The 18,481-nt window shown below is 61.6% G+C and overlaps 5 protein-coding genes across 16 annotated transcripts; 4 read left to right on the top strand and 1 right to left on the bottom strand.

The window, feature by feature from the left end:
• Window positions 1-16: 16 nt before the first annotated feature.
• Window positions 17-2,911, top strand: NUDT22 (nudix hydrolase 22). 2 transcript variants are annotated; one of them, XM_088017946.1, is made up of 7 exons: window positions 17-84; window positions 363-369; window positions 435-932; window positions 1,300-1,398; window positions 2,099-2,196; window positions 2,335-2,428; window positions 2,745-2,911. In XM_088017946.1, the coding sequence occupies exons 1-7, from the start codon at window positions 17-19 to the stop codon at window positions 2,844-2,846; spliced, it is 966 nt and encodes a 321-aa protein (XP_087874072.1). In that variant the 3' UTR covers window positions 2,847-2,911. The 2 variants fall into 2 exon arrangements, with proteins under 2 accessions (XP_087874072.1, XP_027974109.1); XM_028118308.2 differs by lacking the exons at window positions 17-84; window positions 363-369 and adding an exon at window positions 99-152.
• A 519-nt stretch (window positions 2,912-3,430) lies between these two features.
• Window positions 3,431-6,772, top strand: DNAJC4 (DnaJ heat shock protein family (Hsp40) member C4). Of its 5 annotated transcripts, none has more exons than XR_003611557.1 (6): window positions 3,431-3,869; window positions 4,719-4,812; window positions 5,240-5,463; window positions 5,551-5,715; window positions 5,914-6,073; window positions 6,412-6,491. XR_003611557.1 is itself a non-coding variant. In XM_028118315.1 (6 exons), exons 1-6 carry the CDS (start codon window positions 3,745-3,747, stop codon window positions 6,695-6,697), a joined length of 756 nt encoding a protein of 251 aa, XP_027974116.1. In that variant the 5' UTR covers window positions 3,431-3,744; the 3' UTR covers window positions 6,698-6,772. The 5 variants fall into 5 exon arrangements, 4 of the variants coding, with proteins under 4 accessions (XP_027974116.1, XP_027974115.1, XP_027974111.1 ...); XM_028118315.1 differs by lacking the exon at window positions 5,914-6,073 and adding an exon at window positions 6,592-6,772 and having other exon boundaries at window positions 5,282-5,463; window positions 5,554-5,715; window positions 6,412-6,498; XM_028118314.2 differs by lacking the exon at window positions 5,914-6,073 and adding an exon at window positions 6,592-6,772 and having other exon boundaries at window positions 5,282-5,463; window positions 6,412-6,498.
• A 942-nt stretch (window positions 6,773-7,714) lies between these two features.
• VEGFB (vascular endothelial growth factor B) lies at window positions 7,715-11,043 on the top strand. 4 transcript variants are annotated; one of them, XM_028118135.2, is made up of 7 exons: window positions 7,715-7,865; window positions 8,420-8,462; window positions 8,762-8,958; window positions 9,183-9,256; window positions 9,475-9,510; window positions 9,862-9,996; window positions 10,594-11,043. In XM_028118135.2, exons 1-7 carry the CDS (start codon window positions 7,806-7,808, stop codon window positions 10,613-10,615), a joined length of 567 nt encoding a protein of 188 aa, XP_027973936.1. In that variant the 5' UTR covers window positions 7,715-7,805; the 3' UTR covers window positions 10,616-11,043. The 4 variants fall into 4 exon arrangements, with proteins under 4 accessions (XP_027973936.1, XP_027973938.1, XP_027973939.1 ...); XM_028118137.2 differs by having other exon boundaries at window positions 9,761-9,996; XM_028118138.2 differs by having other exon boundaries at window positions 8,762-8,970.
• A 1,854-nt stretch (window positions 11,044-12,897) lies between these two features.
• Window positions 12,898-15,688, top strand: FKBP2 (FKBP prolyl isomerase 2). Of its 4 annotated transcripts, none has more exons than XM_028118139.2 (6): window positions 12,898-13,013; window positions 14,272-14,440; window positions 14,771-14,883; window positions 15,005-15,051; window positions 15,405-15,440; window positions 15,535-15,688. In XM_028118139.2, the coding sequence occupies exons 1-6, from the start codon at window positions 12,952-12,954 to the stop codon at window positions 15,594-15,596; spliced, it is 489 nt and encodes a 162-aa protein (XP_027973940.1). In that variant the 5' UTR covers window positions 12,898-12,951; the 3' UTR covers window positions 15,597-15,688. The 4 variants fall into 4 exon arrangements, with proteins under 4 accessions (XP_027973940.1, XP_027973941.1, XP_087874316.1 ...); XM_028118140.2 differs by lacking the exon at window positions 12,898-13,013 and adding an exon at window positions 13,495-13,543; XM_088018190.1 differs by lacking the exon at window positions 12,898-13,013 and adding an exon at window positions 13,547-13,839.
• A 363-nt stretch (window positions 15,689-16,051) lies between these two features.
• On the bottom strand, window positions 16,052-18,481 carry PPP1R14B (protein phosphatase 1 regulatory inhibitor subunit 14B). The gene is made up of 4 exons (XM_028118151.2): window positions 18,017-18,481; window positions 16,825-16,908; window positions 16,484-16,516; window positions 16,052-16,388 (listed from the first exon to the last, which is right to left on the bottom strand). The coding sequence occupies exons 1-4, from the start codon at window positions 18,272-18,274 to the stop codon at window positions 16,320-16,322; spliced, it is 444 nt and encodes a 147-aa protein (XP_027973952.1). The 5' UTR covers window positions 18,275-18,481; the 3' UTR covers window positions 16,052-16,319.

Below are 18,481 nucleotides of genomic sequence, written 5' to 3'. Positions count from 1 at the left end.
GCGCAGGGACCGGCCAATGAGAAGCCGGGGAAGAAGGGGACGGGCACTTCCGCTTCGGGGAAAGGGGCGGAGCCTGCGGGCCGCGTAGTCGGGTGAGTGCCAGCTGGAGGCTTGAGCTTCCGGATCCTGCAAGGGCTCCCGGCGCCCCAGGGGTGGGTGGCAGGACCCTGGTTTGGGAGAAATGGGCATAAAGGGGGTGACTGGACTCAGGACCCCTGGGTGGTAGAGATGCGCGGGAGTCCCAGGGATGTCTGGCAGCCGGACTCTCGGGGCTCTTGCTGGGCTAAGACACTCTATTGCCCAGGGAGTGGTCATGGGGGTGCAGAAGGGCTGGGGGTACCCTAAGGAGGTCTGTGGCAGAGGGGGCCAGCTGCTGGGCCCAAGGGTCGCTGTGGAGCTCTCGAGGTGACAGGCCTGGCTGTGTCCTCCCCCAGAGCTGCCCTGTCCAGATCATGGACCCTGAAGTGTCCTTGCTGCTGCAGTGCCCCCCAGGGGGGCTTCGGGAGGAGCAGGTGCGGGCTGAGCTGAGCCCAGACCACGACCGTCGCCCACTGCCAGGAGGGGACGAGGCCGTCGCTGCCATCTGGGAGAGTCGGCTACAGGCTCAGCCCTGGCTCTTTGACGCCCCCAAGTTCCGCCTGCACTCAGCCATCTTGGCACCCACTGGCTCACAGGGACCACAACTGCTCCTGCGCCTGGGCCTGACTTCCTACCGAGACTTCCTGGGCACTAACTGGGCCAGCTCGGCTTCCTGGCTGCGACAGCAGGGGGCCGCTGACTGGGGTGACAAGCAAGCCTACCTGGCAGACCCTCTGGGGGTTGGCGCCACACTGACCACTGCAGATAACTTCCTTGTCTTCCTGCGTCGCTCTCGGCAGGTGGCCGAGGCACCTGGGCTGGTGGATGTGCCTGGTGGGCACCCTGAGCCTCAGGTGAGATGCCAGACTGGGTACAAAGACACAAAGACTCAGCTCAGCTTTGTTTTCCTCATCCCTTAAAGGGGGGGATGGGTGGTGACCTGGTGCTTCTCTGAAAGACTGCCCAGGGCAGCACCTCAGCCTCCCCATTATCCGCTGTTTCAGGCCTGTGGGAAGCTAGGGGATGATGGGGGGTGGGGGAGTGGGGAAGAGAGGACTAGCTGGATCTCTGGTTGTCCATCTAGAAATGGCGAGCCTGGGTCAGGGGATCACCAAGACTCTTACTCTATGCCTAACCAGGCCCTCAGGGCCAGCAAATAATTGGGGGGGGAGGCAGGGTGGGAAGAGATGGGGAACAGGGGCTGAGCCTGACCTCTCCCAGGCCGTGTGCCCTGGTGACAGCCCTCTGCACAAGGACCTCCCTGGGGAGCTGGTGGTGCATGAGCTCTTCTCCAGTGTCCTCCAGGAGATCTGTGATGAGGTAAGTGCAGGGTGCCCCAGACAGGTGGGCAAGAAGGGAGGGGTAGAACATGCCAGAATTCCCCAGGTGTGGGCTGGCAGGAGAGTCTGCAGGCATCTGGCATTGGGAGAAGAGCTTGGATTTGCAGTCAGGCACAAGTGGAGTGGAATTCTTGCCCTGTATCTGTGTGCCTCAAGCTCTTCCTCTTTAAAATAGGAACAATAGGGGCACTTGGGTGGCTCAGTTGGCTAAGCATCTGCCTTCAGCTCAGGTCATGATCTTAGGGTCCTGGGATCAAGCCCTGTGTTGGGCTCCCTGCTCATCAGGGAGTCTGCTTCTCCCTCTGTCCCTCCCCCACACTTGTGCTCTCTCTCTCTCAAATAAATAAAACCTTAAAAATTTTTTTTAAAAACTAAAAAAAAAAAAAAAAGAAACAATGGTAAATGTCTTGCCTACTTCCCTCCCCTCCCCCGTGTGTTGAAAAGAGGAGTAAATGAGAGTCCCAGTTACTACAGACTTCCGTTGGGTGACCCTGGGCAAATTGTTCGGTCTCTTGGGTTCTGCTTTCCCATCTGTAATATGAACATGCCCAAGATCTGACATTTTGTGACTCTGGGCACTTGAACTACAAACCGTAAAATGCTGTACAAGGATAATGTTCTTCAATGAGAGGGGCAGGGATGTGGGCAGTGGGCACTGACAGGTGGACCTCCTGTCCCAGGTGAACGTGCCACTGTCCACCCTGAGCCAGCCACTGCTATTGGGCATTGCCCGCAATGAGACCAGTGCCGGCCGCGCCAGTGCCGAGTTCTACGTCCAGTGAGTGAGCTCTGGGGTACAGGGTCCTGCGTCCTGGGATAGGTGGGTGGATTAGGGGAATGGCTGAGGCAGCTGGGGTTCCCCAAGGACCCTCCAGGGACTGAGCACTCCCCAAGCCACTGTCCTGTCCTTTTGCAGGTGCAGCCTGACTTCTGAGCAGGTGAAGAAGTACTACTTGAGTGGGGGAGCCGAGGCCCACGAGTCTACCAGAATCATTTTTGTGGAGACACAGGTGTGAAGTGGCAAAGTGTGTCTTGCTTGGACAAGAAGCTGGTGTTGGGCTTTGCCTAGGCCGGGTGATGCATGTCTGTCTCCCTGGAGCTGGGTCAGATGGGGCTGCTAAATCTCTTAGAGGTCTCCTCCAGAGCCACAAGGTCTCTTTGGGGATGCCCTCAGTCCAAGAGATGGCCAGGAACCTCTTCAGCCTCCTTAACGTGTCTCCCTAGGGATGGTAAAGTGCAGAGGGTTCTGAGGCTCAGGAACACTGGGTACAGCTCCCGCAAGAGACCTGAGGGCTGAATGTTGGCGGTCTTACTTTCTCCCCACAGAGGGTATGGAGGTTGCAGGAGACCGAAATGTGGGTTGAGCTCTGCCCCTCGGCTAAAGGCGCTATCTTCCTCTACAACCAAGTCCAGGGAAGTCCCACCTGAGTCGCCCTAGGGCCCTCAACCCTCGCACAACTTGGAAGACAATAAAGGACTTTATTCTTGGGTTCCATTGGCATCTGCTGTTTCCGTGAGGCAGAGATGGACCGTTGGGAGAGACCTGGGTGGGTGAGAGACAGGACGAGTGTCTTGGGAAACAACAACAACAAAAACCCAGCCTCAGTTTTCCCCTCTGCAAACTGGGATGAGGACCCAGTCGCCTTGCCAGGATGTGGTGAGGGTCCGGGGTGGAAGCTCCTTTATGAAAGATGTCTCGCTGCTGAGTAACAGCCGTGTTCCCGGGACAGAGCGACGGAAGCTGGGTCAAAAGCCTCAGTGAGGGCAGGCAATGTCCCTCCCGCTTCGCGGACGGGCGCCAGGAGTCTTTCCGCAGATCCGCGGGCCTCAACCTCGTTGGGGGGCCCGAGGCGCCAGAAGCCAATGGGTGTGCGGGGTGTGGCCTTCGACGCACTTCCGGACCTTCCGGTTCGGTGGGCGTGGCCTGGGCGTCTAAGCCAATGAGGGCGTGGGGGCGGGGCCTGCATAGGCACAGGAGTTTGGCGGCCACGGAATCCGTAAGCGCAGCGGAGGCGGGGCTTGGCTGGCCCCTCCTTCACCCCCTCCCAACCAAGCTCCCAGGGTGGGTAGGGGGTCCCGGCGTCCCGGCGTCCCGGCGTCTGGGACTGCTTGTCCCCGGACACCGAGACCAGTGTGGGGAAGGGTTCCGGACGCCCGCGTCAGAGGCAGGGACAGGTCCAGGACGCTGGGGTCTGGTCCTGAGTAAAGGAGGCCCCACCGCCCCTGGCTTCCCCAAGGCTGCTTCAGTTTCCCTTCTCAAGTAAACAGGGCCAGACCCTTCCCTTTGGCCCCGGGGTGCTTGAAGTGTGGTCCCATCCTCGTCCCAATGCACAACTCTTTGTGGCCTCCTTTCACCAGCCGCCTGCCTGTCGCCATGCTGTCCCTGTGCCTGTGCCGGTTGTGGCCCCGCAGCGCTCCCATCCGGCTCTTCTCAGCGGCCACCGGGCAGCGGTGAGTCGGGGGCCGGGGGCAGGCCCCCCATCATTCAGTGGGTTTTCGTTGAGGAGGGCCTGCCTAGCTCCAGGCCTGGACCTAGGTACGACAGTTGTGATCTGTCTACTCTGTGTCAAGTGCCTTACAGGCTTGTTGCAGGTAACCCTCCCCTTCACGACTGAGGACACAAGATCAAACATTAAGGGACGACCTCCAAGATCATACAGCGAGTTAAGTGGCAAAAGTGGAATCTGAGTCCGAGCCAAACTCTGCTCTTTTCACGACTGTGGTGGTCGTCAAGCATCACTGCGCAACTCACTGGAGGGGTGGGGCTGGGGGGGGTGGCTTACAAAAATGCAAATTCCTGGGCCTTGTTCTGGAGATTCCGATCTGCAGGAATGAACTGGGGCTCAGAAATCTGTTGTTTTTTTTTTTGTTTTTTTTTTTAAACAAGCTTCCTGGGTGTTTCTGCCGCAAGGGGTCTGAGGGCTACACATTGAGATGTTCTGATCTGCACCATACCTGAAATGCTCAAAAAGGGAGGGATGATTTGGAGATGGATCTCCCTTGGCACCAGCCTCAGCTTCCTCACCTCCTGGTTTCTTTTTCTTTTTTTCTTTCTTTTCCTTCCTTCCTTCCTTCCTTCCTTCCTTCCTTCCTTCCTCCCTCCCTCCCTCCCTCCCTCCCTCCCTCCCTCCCTTCCCTTCCCTTCCCTTCCCTTCCCTTCCTTCCTTTCTCCTTTTCTTTTCTTTCTTTGCTTTCCCTCCTGGTTTCTGAGTTGAGTGTGGTCCAGGGGGGCTGGGAGGGGAGGGGAGGAATATCCTCTGTGTTTCCATAGCCCCTGCAGTTTCTGGCCTATCTCCACAGGTCTGGCCCCAGGAACTACTATGAACTGTTAGGGGTGCATCCTGGTGCCAGCACTGAAGAAGTTAAACGAGCTTTCTTCTCCAAGTCCAAAGAGGTACCAGGCGTCCTAGGTTGGGGGGGAGGGGTCAGTCTGATTCAGATAGGGTACATTTCACATTTCCAGGAGTGGAGTTGAGTGGGTCACTCTGGATGATGCCACATTCCCTCAGCATGTAGAGAGTGGGAGGTGCCCCGAGGGCAGAGGTCTGGCTAATTGGGAGGAAAGGTTGGCGGCAGGAGCCAGGGGTTCTGTGTGATGGGCTGGACGTTGTTCTTTTGACCTGCCTGCTCTTGAGAAAGCCTGGACCAGGGCATATAGTGAGAGCCAGGCAGCAGGTGGGGAGGGGGCAGAAGTCTGTGCTTCCTGACACTCTGGCCTTCTAGAGGGGTGGGCAGCCCTGAGAGGGAGGGTACTGTCCAGGCAGGGCCTCCGGGAATGACTTGAGCCTTTGTGGGTGGTTGTTATTGGGATTTCTGTGAAGGGACATGCAAAAAGAGCTGAAGGGAGTCCTGCCCCACCCCAGCTGCACCCTGACCGGGACCCTGGGAATCCGGCCCTGCACAGCCGCTTTGTGGAGCTGAGTGAAGCATACCGAGTGCTCAGCCGAGAGCCCAGCCGCCGCAGCTATGATCGGCTCTGCTCAGCAACTCCTCCGAAGTCTCCGGGAACCACAGCCCATCCCCGGTCTGCTCATCAAGCATACAGGTATAGCCATCCTGCCCCTGGCTTGCCCCACCCCCCAAGGCTCCTGGGGAGCCTCATCCCCCCTTCTTCCTTTCTTCTCCCTCCCAGCAGCTCCTGGGAACCCCCCAGTGCACAATACTGGGCCCAGTTTCATGGTGTGAGGCCTCAGGGACCGGAGTCGAGGCAGCAGCAACACAGACACAACCAGCAGGTGCTGGGGTACTGCCTCCTGATCATGTTGGCGGGCATGGGCCTGCACTACGTGGCCTTCAGGTGCATCCCTGCCTTCCCCCCTGGGGTGACGGGCGGAGGGTGCGGGAAGCCCAGTGTGGGCGGCTTACATCCACACCACCTCTGGGGCCTGTACTTTTGTGTCTCTCAAGCTAAGAATGGCATGAAACTGGCCTCCTGAGCGTCATCTTACTTGGCCAAGGCAGCTCTGCACTCACTAAAGGCTAATGTCATTTTCAGGTTTTTTGGCATTTGAATGTAAATCTTTGGTGCTGGAGCCAACCAAGATCATGCACAAGAAAGAAATGTGTTGTAACTGGGCCTCACCGGCAACCATCCTCACTTGTTGGGCAATCATCTGTCTCCCTGCCACCCTTTTATGCATGCCGTGGATACTGAGGTTCTACAGCAAAGATACCTAAGGGCTGGTGCCCACAGCTAGCAGTTTGCCTAGCTCAGTGATGGAGTTAGATGTATACCCCTTCTAGTCTCCTGCCAGGACGAACACCCTGATGTTCAGAGCTGCTGTCACCACCTTCAACAGGACAGCCAGGGACCTGGGTCACCAGTGGACCCTGGATAAGCCCCAGCCCTTCTGTGCCCCTCTCCCCATGTAGGACAGGCAGTTAGGCAGAGGTCCTCACAGATGTAAAGCTGTGAGACCCCAGAGTGGCATGGATGGCATGGGATGAATGTGGGGGACCGCAGGGATGGGGGTTAATTGCAACCCCGTTGCAGGAAGCTGGAGCAGGTGCACCGGAGCTTCATGGATGAAAAGGATCGGATCATCACAGCCATCTACAATGACACACGGGCCCGGGCCAGGTGTGTCCCTGCTCCGTTCTGCCCTCCCTTCAGTGTCCTGGCACCACCCTCCGGGATCCTCCGTTCTGACCACCCAGGTGCTCTCTCCTGCAGGGCCAACAGAGCCAGGCTCCAGGAGAAACTGCAGAGGCAGCAGCTGCAGTCACCCCCGGGAGGCCCGGGGATCGTGCCGCCGCCGGACACAGGCACCCGCCCCTGAGCGGCTCACTTGGATGGGGGCTACCCCGCGGGACTTCTCACTCCCCAAAACTAGTGCAATAAAGTGCTTTTCAGAGCTTGTGTCCGGCTCCTTGCTTCAGGGCCAGCGGCCCCCTCCCGGGCCTCACGGGGAGACGGCACCCCGCCCTCCGGGTCCTGGCGGCGGCGACCCGGGAGCCCGGCCCCCTGGGGGGTGCGTCCCCTTTCGTGTGTGTGTGGTGTTGTGTGTGGTGTGTGTGGCGTGTGTGGCGTGTGTGTGTGGTGTGTGTGTGTGTGTGGCGTGTGTGGTGTGTGTGTGTGTGGTGTGTGTGTGCGTGTGTGGTGTGTGTGTGGTGTGTGTGGCGTGTGGTGTGTGTGGCGTGTGTGGCGTGTGTGTGGTGTGTGCGTGGTGTGGTGTGGTGTGTGTGTGGTGTGGTGTGTGTGTGTCTGGGGTGTGTGTGTGCGGTGTGTGTATGTGTGGTGTGTGGGTGTGGTGTGTGTGTGCGCGCGCGGTGTGGTGTGGTGTGTGCGCGCGGTGTGGTCTGTGTGGTGTGTGTGTGTGCGGTGTGGTGTGTGTGCGCCTGGTGTGGTGTGGTCTGTGTGGTGTGTGTGTGCGCGCGCGGTGTGGTGTGTGTGTGTGTGTGCGGTGTGGTGTGTGTGCGCGCGCGCGCGGTGTGGTTGTGTGTGTGCGCGCGCGCGCGGTGTGGTTGTGTGTGTGTGTGTGTGTATGTGTGTCTGTGTGTGTAGGGGGCGGGCCCCGGCGGCGGCCTCGCCGCCCCTTCCCCCGCCCCTCCCCCGCCCCGCGGCCCGGTGGGGAGCGCGTGTCTGGGTCACATGAGCCGCCCGCCCGCCAGCCCGGGCCCGGCCCCCCGCCGCCCCCGCCGTCCCCGCCGCCGCCACCCGCCGCCACCGGCCGCCCACCCGCCCGGCTCCTCCGGCCGCCGCTGCTGCGCTGCGCTGCGCTGCCTGCGCTCAGGGCTCGGGAGGGGGCCGCGGAGGAGCCGCCCCCCGCGCCCGGCCCCCGCCCGCCGCGCCCGGGCCCGCGCCATGGGGCTCTGGCTGCCGCCGCCCCCCGCGCCACCGGGCTAGAGCGATGCGGGCGCCCCCGGCGCGCGGCCCCCGCGGGCATCATGAGCCCCCTGCTCCTTCGCCTGCTGCTCGCCGCACTCCTGCAGCTGGCCCCCGCCCAGGTACGTGCGTCCCCGACATCCCGCCCGCCCGCCGTGCCCTCTCTCAAGGTTGGCGGAAGTGGGGAGTCGCGGAGCGGCCTCTGCCTCGGGGATCCGCGGGGTCGGGCTGCGGACCGGGGCGTGGCGGGGATCCTGCCAGGGCATCCCCCGGGAGGAGTCCCACCCGCCAGCCCGCCAGCCCGCCAGCCCAGCCCCGGGCCACTCCCCTGCCCCACCCCGTCCCCTGGGTTCGGCCGGGGGCGGAGCCGTTCGGTGCCCGCAGGACTTGGTTCGGTGCCCACCGTGTCCCCTCCTGACCTGCGGCGTCCGAATCAGCCGGGCCCCCAGGCTTGGAGACTAGATGCCACCAACGCTGCCACTGTCGTGGCTGGGGCAGGTCTCAGGTGGCCAGGAGAGAACAGGTAAAACTAGAGTGACCCCAGGAGCCGAGCAATCTGGAAAAATGTCATAGAGGAGTTGAAGCCTTTGGACGACCAGTGCAGAGCCCCGGGGACAGCGACAGGGTGAGCCCTTCCTTGAATGCACCTTGGGTCCAGGTCCCTTCTCTCCTACAGGGCCCTGTGTCCCAGCCTGATGCCCTCGGCCACCAGAAGAAAGGTAATAGTAACAATAACTGCGCTAACCAACACTGACGAGGTTTGTCCGTCATCTTGTGTAACCCCAGCCACTCGCCAAGACTCGAACTCTTATTCTGCCCATTTCGCAGAAGAGGAAATCGAGGCAGTAGGGTTCCTGGGTTCCTGGGCAGGGGAAGGCCGGTTGTGAGGGCAGAGAGACGGCCAGTTGGGGGTGGCTGCGACACAGGAATTAGGGAGAACAGCTTCGGGGAACAGGGGAACCAGGGAGGAGTGGCAGGAAACCCAGGGGGGACTTAACCCTTGTGCATCTGCCCCCAGTGGTGTCATGGATAGATGTGTATACCCGTGCCACCTGCCAGCCCCGGGAGGTGGTGGTGCCCCTGACTGTGGAGCTCATGGGCACCGTGGCCAAGCAACTGGTGCCCAGCTGCGTGACGGTGCAGCGCTGCGGGGGCTGCTGTCCTGACGACGGCCTGGAGTGCGTGCCCACCGGGCAGCACCAAGTCCGAATGCAGGTGCCGGGGCAGGTGGGGTGTGCCCAGCTGGCACGGACGCTGGGGCTCTGGGGGCGGTGGGGCTTGGGGTGTGGGGGCAGTGGCCAGAGCGTTGGCTGGTGGGCGAGCGGTTCTCCCTCCAGCTCATGGAGATTCCACCACCCACCCACCCCCGCCCCCCCCCTCTCTTTCTCTCTCTCTCTCATTGTCTCTCACACTGTCTCTCCTCCAACTCTGGAATACAGATCCTCATGATCCGTTACCCGAGCAGTCAGCTGGGCGAGATGTCCCTGGAAGAACACAGCCAGTGTGAATGCAGGTGCCAGCCAGACCCCCGCTTCTGAGCTCACAGAGACCAGGCTCCAGGGACAGGGGGGCGGCGGGCGGCGCCGGGCATTGGCGGCACACCGCAGTGGGGACCAGATTGCCAAGACTCGCACTGGGGTAGGCCTGGGATCTGGGGTAAGACAGTAGGAGGCTTGGCTTTTCTGATCGTCTTGCTCCTCCTTGTGCCTGTCTGCCTCTCTTACTTTTCAGACCAAAAAGGAGAGAGGGTGCTCTGAAGCCGGACAGGTGAGTCTCTTGGGCTCTTGCTGAGATGGGGTTGGAGCCCAGGCCCAGCAGCCAGGATGTAACGTGCGGATGGGGCGGAGGGGGTGGGGGTGTGAGTGTGTCAGGAAGCTGCAGCCCCGTCCCCGCTTTCTCCTCCCACTGTGTCCCCCTGTCCCCTTTGCCTCTGCTCCCCGAGTCTGCGCTCTGGCCCAAGCCCAGCTCCTGGGAAGACTTCTCTTTCCCGCCCCAGACATGTTGCTTCTCCTCCTAGGGCTTCCACTCCCCACCACCGCCCCCAGCCCCGCTCCGTTCCGGGCTGGGACCCTGCCCCCGGAGCACCCTCCCCAGCTGACATCACCCATCCCACTCCAGCCCCAGGCCCCTCTGCCCACGCTGCACCCAGCGCCACCAGCGCCCTGACCCCAGGACCTGTCGCTGTCGCTGCCGACGCCGCAGCTTCCTCCGTTGCCAAGGGCGGGGCCTAGAGCTCAACCCAGACACCTGCCGGTGAGGAGCTGCGGGCTGGCGGCATCTGTTTGGGAAGGCCTCGGGGCTCCGGGAGCGGGTTCGGGGTGAGCCTGTCAGGGAAGGGGAAGCTGCCGAATGTGCCGAACAGATATTTACCAGGCAGCCACCGGGATCAGTGTAAACAGGGTTCACATTCTCATGTGGGAGTCGGGCTTGAGGATACGTGATCCCCACAGAGGAGGTCAAGGGCTGAGGTCAGGGGCACCCGACTGAGAGGTCACAGAGGCCCGAAAGGTAACATCTGCCTGCAGTCAAGATGAGAGAGACGGCTCTCTAGTTTGTGAAGCTCTGGGCCTTCCTAAAAGCTCCTGTGGGAGACATTTGTCCCACCTTGGGGGCTCTGTGAGAGGTCAAGGGACACCATGGAATCTTTGTCCACCCTTGTCCAAGGTGCTTCTCGCCCCTCCTCCCTTCCACAGCGAGGCCATGGGGTGGCATCATGTGGGCCAGGCCAGTTGGGGCTCGCCAGGAGTGGTAGGAGAGAATGGGGTTCACAGAAGGTAACAAAGGGGTGAATCTAGAGGAGCAGGGGCTGAGCCGTGCCCACATGACCAGACCCCTTCCTCCCTTCCTCAGGTGCCGGAAGCTGCGAAGGTGACATGTTGCTTTTCAGACTCAGCAGGGCCACTTGCCTCACAGGCTGCTCCCCCCCCCCGCCCGAGGGGGACAAGAGGGCAACATGTTGAGAAGAGCCCAGTCCCAAGATCTCCGCGTGGGCAGAAGCTGCTCCAGGACCTGGGCCTCTCAGAGGACTTCCCAGATGTCCCGGGTCTCTCCAAGGCTGCCATCCAACAGGGTGGGCAGCTGGACAAAGAGATGTTAGGCAGCCCCAGGGGTTGCGGACTAACCCGGGAGAGAAGGGGTCCCATCTCCGTTTTCACCCACCACGTACAAGTGAGCGTCTTACAGCTGGCTTCTCTGTCGCCTCCCTAAGAAGACACCGATCCTCCGCACATACTGGGAGTTGGGCTTCGGTGTGAGAACTGTGAACCCCCGACCCTGATAAAAGAGATGGAAGGAGCTGTCCCTGCCTGTGTCACTGTTTGTCACTGTCCTGGCTGGGGGATTCAGGCATTCTGCGTCACACTGCCTCCTCGAGCCAGAGCTGGTCTTACTCCCTCATTGTGCCTGTGGAGGAAACGAGGCCCAAGGTCCCCCACCAGGTCACGGACAGAGCCGGAACTGTGTATTCTTAACAGTCCTGTTGTCACATCCAGGCTCTGTCCCCCCTGCTCATCACAAAGGCTCCTTTCTGGAAGGAGTGGCCAGTGAGCTTGAAGTGGGACCCAGATCTGCTGAATGATCTTGGTTGTCACTGCCCCCTCTCTGAGCCTCAGCTTCCGCATGTGTACACGGAGGGAATGGATGAGTGCTATGGCCCCGGCCTTGGGCTCCAGGAAAGTCAGTATATCTTCACTTGATAGAAAAACCCATCTTCTCTGGTGGGCAGCACTCTATGTGTAAGCTACTTCCTCTAGCTAAACTCTAAATGCACGCCCCTGCCCTATCCCCGCCTCCCTGAAAGGGAAGTACCAAAGGCTGGTGGGCTTGGTTTGGGAGATAGGTCCCCTCACCCCCAAGCACACAGTTTTCTCCACCTTCACCTCCCTTCACCTTGGGCTCCCCTCACCATTCCCTGCTTGGGACTCTCCTGACTTTTGTCTGACCCAGCCTAAGCTCCGCACCCAGCCTTCTGCCTGCAGCCTCCAGTGTCCTGGTGGGGGCGGCGGGGGGAGTGAGGGGCAGACCAAAGGCCAACCTTGGGTACCCAATGCTTACCTTGCTGAGACAGGACATTCAGGGGCAGAGGTTAACCCAAAGTGGCTACCCTAACGGAGGCCTCTGAGGTGGGAGATTGGAGGGCATGGCAGTGAGCTTGTTGGGCCCAAGGCAGGAGTGGGATTAAACCAGAAGAGACAATTCCTGTGATTACCGATTTCAAATCATTTTTCTCAGCTATGCTGTCACTGAAAATGCCATAGCTCAACTGAAGTGAGACAGATGAGGGCTGGGGACCCTAGAGCTGCCCCCTCCCCAGCCCACTCAGTGCTGGACACTCACAGGGCTTTATATGCACCCCCTCGCTTAGTCCTCAATTCTAAGGTCAGCACTGGTGATTATCTTCCTTTTCCAATTGAGGAAACCGGCTCAGAAAGGCTGATGGACCCGGGGATGTGACCCCCAGTTGGCTGTAACACTCAATTTAGGTTTCGTGGCCTCCCAACTACAAGTTCATTACTTCAGTTGAGAGACGTTGACTGTGCACTGCTGGGTCCTGGGGCACCTGAAAATACCAGTCTGGTTGGGGGAACCGGCCCAGCCAGACCACTGCCGTCATGACTCAGCGGTCAGTGTGCGGCAGGTAGAGGCAGGCCTGGACGCCGGCGTGGAGCAAAGGGAGAGCATTAGTTCTGGGCCAGGGCCTGGTGGACCACCTCATGGCCGCAATCCCACAGTGGCCCTGCCAGGTGGGTGTTGCCAGGCCCGCGGTACAGGGACTCCAGAGCCTACCAGGCTCAGGAACTTGCTCAAGGTCACATTGCCAGTCAATGAACGGCAGACCCCAAATTCAAACGCAACTCTGAAGCCCAGGCTCTCTCCACTGCAACTAACGAGACTGTGGATCCCGAAGAGGCCCAGGGACAAACGGGACGCTGTGGGAGAGCCTGGGGATGAAATAAAATGGCGTCTCAAGACCCCCTCCGGGAACCCCTGTCCGCCTGACCTTAATTTCACCTCGACCGGAAGTGCCCAAGGCACTTTAGGAAGTCACTTTCACCTAACCTTACCGATTACCCAGCAACCGGAAGAAGCGCGTCGTCACGTGGTGGCGCGGGGGCGGAGCTGGGGGAAAGGCCGCCCCAGCGGGCGTGTGGCAGCGGGTTTCGCACAGTCCAATGAGGGCGGGCGGCGTGGCCCGGCCTGGTAGCGACGATGACGCGCCTGCGCAGAGGCGGCAGCGCGACTGAGGTTGACTCCGGGGGCGCGGCGAGGAGGTGAGCGGGGGCCACAGCCCGGGCTGGGGGGAGCCGGGGTCCAAGGGGGCAGGCTGGATCAGGCCGGGCAGGAGCGGGCCGGGGCTCCGAGTGTCAACGAGGGATAGGTTGAGAGGAAATTGGGGGTTGGGATCGGAGCTGTCTGGGGATGCCGCAGGGGGTGGGTTCTCACGCCGCACGGGGCGGAGCCCTGGGAGTCGGGGCGGGACGTGGTACGGAGACGGGTGGAACCTCTGAGCTGGTTCCAGTAGAAGGCGGAGCTCCGGGGCTGGGGGCGGAGCCAGGACAGGTAGGGGGCGGAGCCTGGTCCTTGGAGGAGGAGCTGGAACAGGCGGAAGGCGGAGCCTCGGGTTTGGAGACCGCAGGGGACGGAGCCCAGGCGCTGGGGGCGGGCCTTCAGCCGGTGAGTGGCGTGGCTACCGTTAAGGAAGAGGGGTCTGGTTCTGTCGAGGGCGGGGCTCCAGAGCAGGGGGCGGAACTACGTCCTCTAAAGGGTGGGGTCAAGGAGTCAAGCGAAGGGGTAGGCCCAGGTAATGGCCCGGGGCGTCCACGCGGGGGCGGTCTCCGCGGGGGCCGGGCCTGGGGACGCCGTAGGCCGAGAACTCCCCCAGGAGAGGTGGTATGGGTGGAGCGGGCTCGGCGGCCACCCGACACAGGGCCAGTCTGGGTACCCCGCAGGCCCCCGAGGGCTCAGAGCTGGGGCGGCGCCCCGGGCGGAGGCACAGGCCCGGCCTGGGGGGTGCCTCCGGAGGATCGGGGTTCCCCGGAGCCACCCAGCGGCGATGTATGGGTCCCTCGGGGCAGGCCCCCTGCAGCGGCCGCAGAAGTGTGGGTGTGCTGGGCGGGGGGCAACTGGGTGTGGCGTGAATGGGGTCGCCCGGTCGAGGCAACTGCTGGGCAACCAGATAGGGTCTGGACTTTGCGTAAAGGGACGGGTGGGAATTGAAGACTGGAGCTGGGGACCGGGAGGGAAGGAAGGGCAGGGGGTGAGCAAAGGGGCGGGGCCCTGGCTGCTGTGGCCTCCCCTGATCCCCTCCCCCCGCTGCTGGGGTCCTCGGGCAAGCCCCCTTCTCACTGGACTGGTAAGTGTGGCCGCGGAGCCCTGGGGAGGGGGCGGTGACCCGGGACAAGGGGATCCCTAGGGGCAGGCAAGGTACGGTGGGGGTGGAATTCTCCTGGTACCTGCCCCTATTCCATGCCTTCCCCACCCTACCCCCCTACCACCCCCCCCCCCGTCGGTTGGGGTCTGTCCCCGCAGAGACATGAAGCTGAGCTGGGTCCTGACAGTACTGTCCATCTGCCTGAGCGCCCTGGCCACTGCTGCGGGGGCCGAGGGCAAACGGAAGCTGCAGATCGGGGTCAAGAAGCGGGTAGACCACTGCCCCATCAAATCGCGCAAGGGAGACGTCCTGCACATGCACTACACGGTGGGTGAGGGAGTGGAGCATTTGGGGTGGGTGGAGCTTCTGGGGACCTGAGAGGACTTGGAAGTGCGATCCCTCAGCCTACAAGGTGGGTGACCTTGGGCAAGTCCCCTCTCCCTTTTATACTAGTTTCCATAGTTCTATCCTGCTGTTCACTGCCTGATCCCCAGGTTGGCACCAGCAAGCAGTGACAATGTCCTATGAGCTGCCCAAGGCTCTGTCCCGTTCTAGGGCTATGGCTGCCAATGGGGAGCCAGCTTGGGGAGAGCAGCTGGGTGGGGAGGTATGTCAGAGTGGACCCTCCTCTTCACTGGCCTTCCCATGGTCCCACAGGGGAAGCTGGAAGATGGGACGGAATTTGACAGCAGCCTGCCCCAGAACCAGCCCTTTGTCTTCTCCCTGGGCACAGGCCAGGTCATCAAGGGCTGGGACCAGGGGCTGCTGGGGTGAGTCAGGGGGCCATGGCTGTGGTTGAGGAGGTGGATTGTGGGAGGCAAGCCCCAGGGATGGGGTGGGGGGCAGGGAGCCTGGGTGCTTGCCATGTGCTGAACATGTGTTGTCCTGCAGGATGTGTGAAGGAGAAAAACGGAAGCTGGTGATCCCATCAGAGTTGGGTAAGAGGCCCTTCCTAAGCCTGGAGAGGGGAGTTTGGGTGTGTGTCTGGGGAAGGGTGAAGGCTGGTTCAGCCTCTGCATTGGTCTCTACCCCGTCCATTCATTATATAGCACATGCCTCTTCCAAGTCTAGCTAAGTCCAGCAGTGAGAACAGGGCAAGACCCCTGGGACACTTGATTCTGGTGCCCACCCTCTGCCCTCTGCCGGACCTTTTGTAGGCCCTTCCCGTTTCCATTCCATTACACCTTCTTCATTTCCGGCTTTCTTGTTGAGATGGGCAGCCTGGATGTCTGCAGCACACTCTCCCTTTGCCTGGCTATAGTTCACTATCTCTTTGTGCATCTTTTGACAGGGTACGGAGAGCGGGGAGCTCCCCCAAAGATTCCAGGTAATATACCTTCCTGCCCGCCCCCCCAGGTCCTGCACTCATCTCATCTCCCTGTGGTCCCGGTTCTCATTCTGTCCCCTCTTTTCCCCTGCAGGTGGTGCAACCCTCGTGTTTGAGGTGGAGCTGCTCAAAATTGAGCGACGTTCAGAACTGTAGCGAAACTGGGGAGGGGCAGCGGAGAGGCCCCCATCAGGGACCAGACTGTTTAAAAAAACAAAAAACAAACAAAAAAAACCCCTTAAAGCCCATGAAGTGAGCCTGTGTGTGTTTGTGGGCCCCAAGAGACTTAGAACCCACAGCTTCAGGCGGTATACGCTCTCCCTTGGCACCACCCACCCCTCTTCTTTCTTGGCTGCAGAGGGCCTTGGGCGTGGGCTCAGTGACATGGGGATCATGATGGCCAGGCCCTAGGTAGCATGGTGTCCCCTGGCCTGCCAGCAGCAACACCACTTCCCCCAGCCCCCCAGCTCTTGGTCTGGGAGCCAGCACTGGGCTATCGCCATGGCTACATGGCCCTCAGGAAGGCCTGCGCTCACCTGGGAAGAAGCTGAGCTGACGGCAGTTCTAGAGCAGTGTGTCCCCCCTAAAAGAGACCAACTGAACCTGTGAGCTGCACCAAAGGCATATCCTAGCTTTATTAAAGGGCCGCGCCGCAGAGTCAATATAAAAACACAAAAAGTCCCATCAGTTTAATAACAATAAAAAACCCCAAAAATGGAAAACTGAGGGGGCAGGGAAGAGGCCCCTGGGCCAGGGGCACGGGGAGCCCTGCTCATGGCACCAGGCCTGGCCGCAGGGCCCCCCGGTATTGCTGTTGCTACGAGGTCGGGGGGCAGCGATTGTCCTGTGGGAGCCACCGTTCACCTGGGTCCAGGACCCTTACTTCTTCTGGGGTGTGCTCAGCTTCTGCATGCCCCGGATCTTGTCCAGCAGGCCAGAGATGAAGGCCTGAACAGAAGGGAGGATGTTAGGGAAACCAGACTCCAAGATGACAGACACCCAGGCTCCTCTCACACCAGCCTCTGGGGAAACCACTTACTTACCTCAGTGGGTTTGTAACAGTCAACCAGCAGCTCCTGGGGGCGGGGGGGGAAGTATGGCTGTGAGTTCTATGGAACAGGGACCTAGAGTTCACCTGTACCCACTTCCAAGGGCCTGGGGCCACCCCAAGGCGCAGGCTATGCCACAGCCACTCAACAGCTAGGCAAGCACCATTAGCCCCATTTGATGGAGGCGGAAGCCGAGGCTCACCATCACAGAGCTGAATGACTAAAACCAAAGAAGGCCTAAATCCAGAGCCTTGCTTACCCAAGGGGCAGTGCCTCCAGCCCTCTCCTCCCTGATCCCCCTACCTGGCCCTGCTGTCTCCCAGCCCCTCTCTCACCTTGACCCTGGCAGCCCGGGTATCATCACTCTCCATGTCCAGGAGTTCGTCCACATCAATCTCCAACTCCGGGATCTCCTCTTCCTGGGGTGGGGGTGGGGGAGGAGGGAGAGACAAGGGCCTGAGTTGGGAGAGAGGGTGTGAGAGGGGCTCTGGCTGAGGCCCCTGCCCTACCGCAGGACGAGCCAGCCTTCCTCGCCCAGCAGACAGCGGCAGCTGTCCGAGGAAGAAAACAGATCAGGCCTGTGCCAAGGCAAAATGCCCAATGGGGGGGGGAGCTTCCTGTCCCTGCCAGTTGGGCACCGTGGGTGCCAGACAGGGCCAGACAGCTAGGGCTGGGGGACCCTGGGCTGAGAACCCTACAGATGTGTTGCCCCAACTTCCCGCCCCGCCCCCAGTCAGCGCACAGGTGGGGCCAGCTGTCTCAACTCCTCACAGCCCCTCCCCCTCCCCTCCCCCAAACACCTGTCACAGCTTCCCAGGAGTGGGGAGGAAGTAAAGGGTGAGGGGTCAGTGGGAAGGACCCAGGCCTGGTAAGGGGGAAACAAAGAGCCTATGCTTTGCTGAGGGAGGGGGTGCCCGCCAGCACTCTCCCCCCCCCCCAGGAAGCGTCTATCCAGTCTGGAGCCAGCTGCATTCCAGGGCTGGTCTAGGGTAGGCAGCACAGGGCAAGCCCACTCCTCCACCCTGCCCCCCGGGGCCTGAGTCACCATTTGAGCAAGGAAGGAGTCATGGGGTGGAGAACCAGAACCCAGGGGACAGCTAGCCTGCCCCTACACCAAAATGGAGCTGCAGGCTGGCCCATTAGAACAGCCCAGACCCTTTACAATCCCACCAGACTTGCACCTTTTAACCAGTTTAGGTTAGAGGCACCAGGTAGACCTCCTTCCACTGCCAGCCCAGGCTAGCCTCCTGCCTCCTTCCCATGGCCCAGGCTATCCCTTGAGGCTTCTAGAAGACCCGAAGCTTGACCAGGGTAGTGACATGAGGGCGTCACGAGAGAGAAGGCAGGAGTGACTTAAGGTCAGACAAGAAAGAGCACACACTGCGGGCGGGGAGTATAGAAAGGGAGGGGAGCGCGCGGAAGCGGAGCGCCCACTGACTCCGGGTGACAGGCAGGCGCAAGGTGGGGTTCCCAAGCAGCCCGACCAGGGCACGACTTTAGGGTGTCGGCGCAGAGTAGGGGACACACCTGGCAGTCGTAGAGGCGAGTGAGCTGCTCCAGGATCCACTCCTCTAGGTTGAGGCGCTTCCGTAGCTCCTTGCGGTCGTACTTGACCGTGACCTTCCCTTGGCGCCTCACTGGGCCCTCGTCGTCCGCGCCGCCCGGGCCCTCGCCTGCAGCCCCAGGGGGGCTCTGAAAGTAGACGCGGGGCCCTGGGCCACCACTGCCGGGCCCGGGGGCCGGGGCCGCCAACGCCGCGCCCCCCGCGGGGCCGCTGTCCGCCATGGCGGCCGCCGGGGCCACGTGCGCGCGTCGGGCCCCTCCCTGCGCCGCCGCCTCCGGGACGCCCGCCGGCTGGCTCCGGGCCGCTGGCTCAGGTTAGCTCGCGGGCTCGGCTCCGCGCGGCTCCGCGGCGAGGGCGGCGGCGGGGGCGCCCGGGGGCAGCTGCAGCATGCGGAGCCCCCGGGCCTGGCCTGGCCGCGCCCCGCCCCC

This window comes from Eumetopias jubatus, unplaced genomic scaffold (assembly GCF_037043125.1).
Source record: "Eumetopias jubatus isolate StellerSeaLion01/CBP00866 unplaced genomic scaffold, mEumJub1_p1.0 scaffold_13, whole genome shotgun sequence".
NCBI lineage: Eukaryota > Metazoa > Chordata > Mammalia > Carnivora > Otariidae > Eumetopias > Eumetopias jubatus.
This window is presented reverse-complemented; position numbering and strand designations above follow the sequence as displayed.

Coding starts and splice junctions, on each gene's coding strand:
- NUDT22 (XM_088017946.1), top strand. CDS start 17: ATGAGAAGCCGGGGAAGAAGGGGACGGGCACTTCCGCTTCGGGGAAAG. Junction 933..1,299: donor GTGGGCACCCTGAGCCTCAG/GTGAGATGCCAG, acceptor GACCTCTCCCAG/GCCGTGTGCCCTGGTGACAG. Junction 2,429..2,744: donor TCATTTTTGTGGAGACACAG/GTGTGAAGTGGC, acceptor TTCTCCCCACAG/AGGGTATGGAGGTTGCAGGA.
- DNAJC4 (XM_028118310.1), top strand. CDS start 3,745: ATGCACAACTCTTTGTGGCCTCCTTTCACCAGCCGCCTGCCTGTCGCC. Junction 4,813..5,239: donor TCTTCTCCAAGTCCAAAGAG/GTACCAGGCGTC, acceptor ATTTCTGTGAAG/GGACATGCAAAAAGAGCTGA. Junction 5,716..6,411: donor CTGCACTACGTGGCCTTCAG/GTGCATCCCTGC, acceptor ACCCCGTTGCAG/GAAGCTGGAGCAGGTGCACC.
- VEGFB (XM_028118136.2), top strand. CDS start 7,806: ATGAGCCCCCTGCTCCTTCGCCTGCTGCTCGCCGCACTCCTGCAGCTG. Junction 9,257..9,474: donor CACAGCCAGTGTGAATGCAG/GTGCCAGCCAGA, acceptor CTTACTTTTCAG/ACCAAAAAGGAGAGAGGGTG. Junction 9,511..9,760: donor GGTGCTCTGAAGCCGGACAG/GTGAGTCTCTTG, acceptor TTCTCCTCCTAG/GGCTTCCACTCCCCACCACC.
- FKBP2 (XM_088018190.1), top strand. CDS start 13,547: ATGGCCCGGGGCGTCCACGCGGGGGCGGTCTCCGCGGGGGCCGGGCCT. Junction 14,884..15,004: donor TGGGACCAGGGGCTGCTGGG/GTGAGTCAGGGG, acceptor GTTGTCCTGCAG/GATGTGTGAAGGAGAAAAAC. Junction 15,052..15,404: donor GGTGATCCCATCAGAGTTGG/GTAAGAGGCCCT, acceptor ATCTTTTGACAG/GGTACGGAGAGCGGGGAGCT.
- PPP1R14B (XM_028118151.2), bottom strand. CDS start 18,274: ATGGCGGACAGCGGCCCCGCGGGGGGCGCGGCGTTGGCGGCCCCGGCC. Junction 16,517..16,824: donor CCCGGGCTGCCAGGGTCAAG/GTGAGAGAGGGG, acceptor CCCCGCCCCCAG/GAGCTGCTGGTTGACTGTTA. Junction 16,389..16,483: donor ACTGTTACAAACCCACTGAG/GTAAGTAAGTGG, acceptor CCTTCTGTTCAG/GCCTTCATCTCTGGCCTGCT.